Source organism: Oncorhynchus nerka, unplaced genomic scaffold (assembly GCF_034236695.1).
Source record: "Oncorhynchus nerka isolate Pitt River unplaced genomic scaffold, Oner_Uvic_2.0 unplaced_scaffold_2960, whole genome shotgun sequence".
Taxonomy (NCBI): domain Eukaryota; kingdom Metazoa; phylum Chordata; class Actinopteri; order Salmoniformes; family Salmonidae; genus Oncorhynchus; species Oncorhynchus nerka.
In genome coordinates this window covers 21408-29300 of record NW_027038340.1, presented here as the reverse complement: position 1 = coordinate 29300, position 7893 = coordinate 21408, and the positions used below count along the sequence as shown (strand labels likewise).

Sequence of the window (7893 nt, the reverse complement as noted above, 5' to 3'; positions counted from 1 at the left end):
TGTCTAACAGGTGATGTTTATTCTGTATCTAACTCAGGTGATGTTTATACTGTATATAACAGGTGATGTTTATACTGTATCTAACAGGTGATGTTTATACTGTATCTAACAGGTGATGTTTATACTGTATCTAACAGGTGATGTTTATACTGTATCTAACTCAGGTGATGTTTATACTGTATCTAACTCAGGTGATGTTTATACTGTGTCTAACAGGTGATGTTTATACTGTATCTAACAGGTGATGTTTATACTGTATCTAACTCAGGTGATGTTTATACTGTATCTAACAGGTGATGTTTATACTGTATCTAACAGGTGATGTTTATACTGTATCTAACTCAGGTGATGTTTATACTGTATCTAACTCAGGTGATGTTCATACTGTATCTAACAGGTGATGTTTATACTGTATCTAACTCAGGTGATGTTTATACTGTATCTAACAGGTGATGTTTATACTGTATCTAACAGGTGATGTTTATACTGTATCTAACTCAGGTGATGTTTATACTGTATCTAACAGGTGATGTTTATACTGTATCTAACAGGTGATGTTTATACTGTATCTAACTCAGGTGATGTTTATACTGTATCTAACAGGTGATGTTTATACTGTATCTAACAGGTGATGTTTATACTGTATCTAACTCAGGTGATGTTTATACTGTATCTAACAGGTGATGTTTATACTGTGTCTAACAGGTGATGTTTATACTGTATCTAACTCAGGTGATGTTTATTCTGTATCTAACTCAGGTGATGTTTATACTGTGTCTAACAGGTGATGTTTATACTGTATCTAACTCAGGTGATGTTTATACTGTATCTAACTCAGGTGATGTTTATACTGTATCTAACAGGTGATGTTTATTCTGTATCTAACTCAGGTGATGTTTATACTGTGTCTAACAGGTGATGTTTATTCTGTATCTAACTCAGGTGATGTTTATACTGTATCTAACAGGTGATGTTTATACTGTATCTAACAGGTGATGTTTATACTGTATCTAACTCAGGTGATGTTTATACTGTATCTAACTCAGGTGATGTTTATACTGTGTCTAACAGGTGATGTTTATACTGTATCTAACTCAGGTGATGTTTATACTGTATCTAACAGGTGATGTTTATACTGTATCTAACAGGTGATGTTTATACTGTATCTAACTCAGGTGATGTTTATACTGTATCTAACAGGTGATGTTTATACTGTATCTAACTCAGGTGATGTTTATACTGTATCTAACTCAGGTGATGTTTATACTGTATCTAACAGGTGATGTTTATACTGTATCTAACTCAGGTGATGTTTATACTGTGTCTAACAGGTGATGTTTATTCTGCGAAAACACAATAAGACATAAAGAGAGGGAGACGAGGAGCCACTGAGCTGAACAACCTGATAGCCAATAGCAGCCCTGTAACGGTAAGGAGCCACTGAGCTGAACAACCTGATAGCCAATAGCAGCCCTGTAACGGTAAGGAGCTACTGAGCTGGACAACCTGATAGCCAATAGCAGCCCTGTAACGGTAAGGAGCCACTGAGCTGAACGACCTGTGAACATCAGTCCTGTGCATATCAGACCTGTGAATACCAGTCCTGTGAATACCAGACCTGTGAATACCAGACCTGTGAATACCAGTCCTGTGAATACCAGTCCTGTGAATACCAGACCTGTGAATACCAGTCCTGTGAATACCAGACCTGTGAATACCAGACCAATGAATACCAGACCTGTGAATACCAGACCTGTGAATACCAGCCAATAGCAGCCCTGTAACGGTAAGGAGCTACTGAGCTGGACAACCTGATAGCCAATAGCAGCCCTGTAACGGTAAGGAGCCACTGAGCTGAACGACCTGTGAACATCAGTCCTGTGCATATCAGACCTGTGAATACCAGACCTGTGAATACCAGACCTGTGAATACCAGACCTGTGAATACCAGTCCTGTGAATACCAGACCTGTGAATACCAGACCTGTGAATACCAGTCCTGTGAATACCAGACCTGTGAATACCAGACCAATGAATACCAGACCTGTGAATACCAGACCTGTGAATACCAGACCTGTGAATACCAGTCCTGTGAATACCAGTCCTGTGAATACCAGACCTGTGAATACCAGTCCTGTGAATACCAGACCAATGAATCCCAGACCTGTGAATACCAGTCCTGTGAATACCAGACCTGTGAATACCAGACCTGTGAATACCAGTCCTGTGAATACCAGACCTGTGAATACCAGACCAATGAATACCAGACCTGTGAATACCAGACCTGTGAATACCAGACCTGTGAATACCAGTCCTGTGAATACCAGTCCTGTGAATACCAGTCCTGTGAATACCAGACCTGTGAATACCAGTCCTGTGAATACCAGACCTGTGAATACCAGACCTGTGAATACCAGACCAATGAATACCAGACCTGTGAATACCAGACCTGTGAATACCAGACCAATGAATACCAGACCTGTGAATAGCAGACCTGTGAATACCAGACCTGTGAATAGCAGACCTATGAATACCAGACCTGTGAATACCAGACCTGTGAATACCAGACCAATGAATACCAGACCTGTGAATACCAGACCTGTGAATACCAGACCAATGAATACCAGACCTGTGAATACCAGACCTGTGAATACCAGACCAATGAATACCAGACCTGTGAATACCAGACCTGTGAATAGCAGACCTGTGAATACCAGACCTGTGAATACCAGACCTGTGAATACCAGACCTGTGAATATGGTTTCAACTGTACCGGGCAGATGGCAGACAACGTATATCAGTATATCTCAGTGTCTGCCATCTGCCCGGTACAGTTGAAACTGGGATTCATCTGTGAAGAGCCCATTTCTCCACCGTACCAGTGGCCATCGAAGTTGAGCATTTGCCCACTGAAGTCGGTTATGACACCAAGCTGCAGTCAGGTCAAGACCCTGGTGAGGACGACGAGCCTGCAGATGAGCTTCCCTGAGACATGCATTGCGTTGTGTGGGCTAGCAATTAGCTGATGTCATCGTGTGCCCCATGGTGGGGTTATGGTATGGGGCAGGCATAAGCTACGGACAATGGACACAATTGCATTTTATCAATGGCAATTTGAATGCACAGAGATACCGTGACGATATCCTGAGGCCCCATTGTCGTGCCATTCATCCGCTACCATCACCTCATGTTTCATTCCAGACTCGAGGACTCTGCCCTACCCCAGTCATTCCAGACTCTGGGACTCTGCCCTACCCCAGTCGTTACAGACTCTGGGACTCTGCCCTACCCCAGTCGTTCCAGACTCGAGGACTCTGCCCTATCCCAGTCGTTCCAGACTCTGCCCTACCCCAGTCGTTCCAGACTCTGGGACTCTGCCCTACCCCAGTCGTTCCAGACTATGGGACTCTGCCCTATCCCAGTCGTTCCAGACTCTGCCCTATCCCATTCATTCCAGACTCTGGGACTCTGCCCTATCCCAGTCATTCCAGACTCTGGGACTCTGCCCTATCCCAGTCATTCCAGACTCTGGGACTCTGCCCTACCCCAGTCATTCCAGAATCTGTGACTCTGCCCTATCCCAGTCATTCCAGACTCTGGGACTCTGCCCTACCCCAGTCATTCCAGAATCTGTGACTCTGCCCTATCCCAGTCATTCCAGACTCTGGGACTCTGCCCTATCCCAGTCATTCCAGACTCTGGGACTCTACCCTATCCCAGTCCTTCCAGACTCTGCCCTATCCCAGTCATTCCAGACTCTGGGACTCTGCCCTATCCCAGTCATTCCAGACTCTGGGACTCTGCCCTATCCCAGTCATTCCAGACTCTGGGACTCTGCCCTATCCCAGTCATTCCAGACTCTGGGACTCTGCCCTATCCCAGTCATTCCAGACTCTGGGACTCTGCCCTATCCCAGTCATTCCAGACTCTGGGATTCTGCCCTATCCCAGTCATTCCAGACTCTGGGACTCTGCCCTATCCCAGTCATTCCAGACTCTAGGACTCTGCCCCATCCCAGTCATTCCAGACTCTGCCCTATCCCAGTCATTCCAGACTCTGCCCTATCCCAGTCATTCCAGACTCTGGGACTCTGCCCTATCCCAGTCATTCCAGACTCTGGGACTCTGCCCTATCCCAGTCATTCCAGACTCTGGGACTCTGCCCTATCCCAGTCATTACAGACTCTGGGACTCTGCCCTATCCCAGTCATTCCAGACTCTGGGACTTTGCCCTATCCCAGTCATTACAGACTCTGCCCTATCCCAGTCATTCCAGACTCTGGGACTCTGCCCTATCCCAGTCATTCCAGACTCTGGGACTCTGCCCTATCCCAGTCATTACAGACTCTAGGACTCTGCCCTATCCCAGTCATTCCAGACTCTGTGACTCTGCCCTATCCCAGTCATTCCAGACTCTGGGACTCTGCCCTATTCCAGTCATTCCAGACTCTGGGACACTGCCCTATCCCAGTCATTCCAGACTCTGGGACTCTGGTCTACCTCCTACTGTACGGTACAGGAATTCACCAGGGTCAACAACCACCTGGATACTGAGTGACAGGACAGCCTTGTGGTCTCCTCGGGCAGGCAGTGGCAATTTAGTTCAACCAATTGGCATGGAGTGAGTGATGACACTATGTCATCTGCTTGTCTGATAGGTCAGTTCTATACATATTGTATTGTACAGCACATCTCCATATATGGACGTGAATAATGAGCCTTTTGATCAAAGAGGGACAGGTTGAATGGGTTTAGGCTTGATCATCTATCCCGCTGAGGAGGATGTTACCATGCAGTTTCCGTTAGAGTATGGAGTACGTCTGAAATTACAGTCAGGCTAATGGAGAGAGGAGCGCGTGGCTCTGAGAGAGAGAGAGAACACAGAGAGAGAGGGAGGGCTCTGAGAGGTGGCTCTGAGAGAGAGAGAGAAACACAGAGAGAGAGGGAGGGAGGGGTGGCTCTGAGAGAGAGAGAAAACACAGAGAGAGAGGGAGGGGGAGAGAGGAGCGCGTGGCTCTGAGAGAGAGAGAGAAACACAGAGAGAGAGGGAGGGGGGGGATGGAGGGAGGGAGGAGCGCGTGGCTCTGAGAGAGAGAGAGAGAAACACAGAGAGAGAGAGGGAGGGAGGGGGTGGAGGGAGGGAGGGAGGAGCGGGCGTGGCTCTGAGAGGCTGAGAGAGAGAAACAGAGGGAGGGGCTCGTGGCTCTGAGGGAGGGAGGGAGGGAGGGGCTTGTGGCTCTGAGAGGCTGAGAGAGAGAAACACAGAGGGAGGGAGGGAGGGAGGGAGGGAGGGAGACGGAAGAGGACAGGCCACTAAGTGATGCATCACCAGGTTGATACTCAGCTGTCTGCTGCAACACAGGAAGTCTGGGAATGTGCTGGAGTCAGCATGGTACTAAAACCTTCCTGAGATAAGACCCAGGACACACACACACACACACACACATACACACACACACACACACACAGACACACACACACACACACACAGACTCTTGCAGTTGAGTGTCAACGTGTCTGTTCAGTAGAATGTCTATTTCAGGGCAGGATGGATGGCAGATGCCACAGCCCTCAGTGGAACCCAAACCGCTGGGGCCCTAGGACTCCTAGAGAGAAGGGTCGGAGGTCAGGGTTCGGATGTCAGGGGTCGGAGGGCGGTGGGACACACACACACACACACACACACGCTCGGGAACTTGTGGAGAGGACCTGTGGACCAGAGAACAGCTGTTTGAGAGGAAGGGAGTGCACTAAACACTATAAAGATGCTGTCACAGCTGCTACAGTACAAGGTGTGTCTGTTCTTCGTGTGTGTGTGTGTGTGTGTGTGTGTGTGTGTGTGCTCTGTGTGTTGGTGTGTGTGTGTGTGTGTGTGTGTGTGTGTGTGTGTCCAGGTGTTAGACTGACTGTTGTCTGACTGGTAGTGTATGGAGCTCAGTGTACCTGCCCTACCATCTCTCTACCATGTCTATCTATATGTGACTGTCACTATGCAGAATGAAGATAGACAGTCCATGTCTGTCTGCCTGGTGGAGCTCTCCCCTGGGCCCATGTCTGTCTGCCTGGAATGGAGCTCTCCCTGGGCCCAGTCTGATTGGAACCCATCCCAGGGAAGGAGAGTCAGGACTCCCTCCCACGTCCCACCAGACCCAGAAGAAACAGGAACCCATCCCAGGGAAGGAGAGGTCAGGACTGGGCTTCTATCACCAGACCCAGACACAGAAACCCATCCCAGGGAAGGAGAGGTCAGGACTGGGCTTCTATCACCAGACCCAGAAACAGGAACCCATCCCAGAGAAGGAGAGGTCAGGACTGGGCTTCTATCACCAGACCCAGACACAGGAACACATCCCAGGGAAGGAGAGGTCAGGACTGGGCTTCTATCACCAGACCCAGAAACAGGAACCCATCCCAGGGAAGGAGAGGTCAGGACTGGGCTTCTATCACCAGACCCAGAAACAGACACAGGAACCCATCCCAGGGAAGGAGAGGTCAGGACTGGGCTTCTATCACCAGACCCAGAAACAGAAACAGGAACCCATCCCAGGGAAGGAGAGGTCAGGACTGGGCTTCTATCACCAGACCCAGAAACAGGAACCCATCCCAGGGAAGGAGAGGTCAGGACTGGGCTTCTATCACCAGACCCAGAAACAGACACACATCCCAGGGAAGGAGCGGTCAGGACTGGGCTTCTATCACCAGACCCAGAAACAGACACAGGAACCCATCCCAGGGAAGGAGAGGTCAGGACTGGGCTTCTATCACCAGACCCAGACCCAGACACAGAAACACATCCCAGGGAAGGAGAGGTCAGGACTGGGCTTCTATCACCAGACCCAGAAACAGACACAGGAACCCATCCCAGGGAAGGAGAGGTCAGGACTGGGCTTCTATCACCAGACCCAGAAACAGGAACCCATCCCAGGGAAGGAGAGGTCAGGACTGGGCTTCTATCACCAGACCCAGACACAGGAACCCATCCCAGGGAAGGAGAGGTCAGGACTGGGCTTCTATCACCAGACCCAGACACAGGAACCCATCCCAGGGAAGGAGAGGTCAGGACTGGGCTTCTATCACCAGACCCAGAAACAGACACAGGAACCCATCCCAGGGAAGGAGAACAGGAACTGGGCCATCCCAGACCCAGACACAGGAACACATCCCAGGAAGGAGAGGTCAGGACTGGGCTTCTATCACCAGACCCAGACCCAGAACAGGAACCCATCCCAGGGAAGGAGAGGTCAGGACTGGGCTTCTATCACCAGACCCAGAAACAGGAACACATCCCAGGGAAGGAGAGGTCAGGACTGGGCTTCTATCACCAGACCCAGAAACAGGAACCCATCCCAGAGAAGGAGAGGTCAGGACTGGGCTTCTAATCACCAGACCCAGAAACAGAAACACATCCCAGGGAAGGAGAGGTCAGGACTGGGCTTCTATCACCAGACCCAGAAACAGGAACACATCCCAGGGAAGGAGAGGTCAGGACTGGGCTTCTATCACCAGACCCAGAAACAGGAACACATCCCAGGGAAGGAGAGGTCAGGACTGGGCTTCTATCACCAGACCCAGTGGAGGGGTAGGATTTCAGGCACCGAGACATCGTGGCTAAACGCATGCTATTTCTATCAGCGCAGGGTGCCAAGTTTAGACAGCCTGGGCTCAGGTGTCTGTCCACCACCTGGGTTCATCTACTATTTGAAATCATTTCATTCAGCTTGCCTGGCTTAACGGACCGATAGGAAAAGGTGCCAAAACGATGAACCCCACACAGCTGGCTCTCTAGGAAGGCTAGAGAAAACACTCAAAAGGTATTTGAACCCAGGTCTGGTCCCCCCCAGGAGCCAGGTCTGGTCCCCCCGAGGGAGGCTTGCTGCCGTCGATACTAAAACTTC

The 7893-nt window shown here is 49.5% G+C and overlaps 1 protein-coding gene across 1 annotated transcript; it reads left to right on the top strand.

The window, feature by feature from the left end:
* Window positions 1-1891: 1891 nt before the first annotated feature.
* LOC135566918 (keratin-associated protein 29-1-like) lies at window positions 1892-2488 on the top strand (the record flags this gene model as incomplete). Its single annotated transcript, XM_065014479.1, has 1 exon — window positions 1892-2488. A coding segment is annotated over one exon (597 nt), but the record flags the coding sequence as incomplete, so codon positions are not given.
* Between the last annotated feature and the right edge of the window lie 5405 nt (window positions 2489-7893).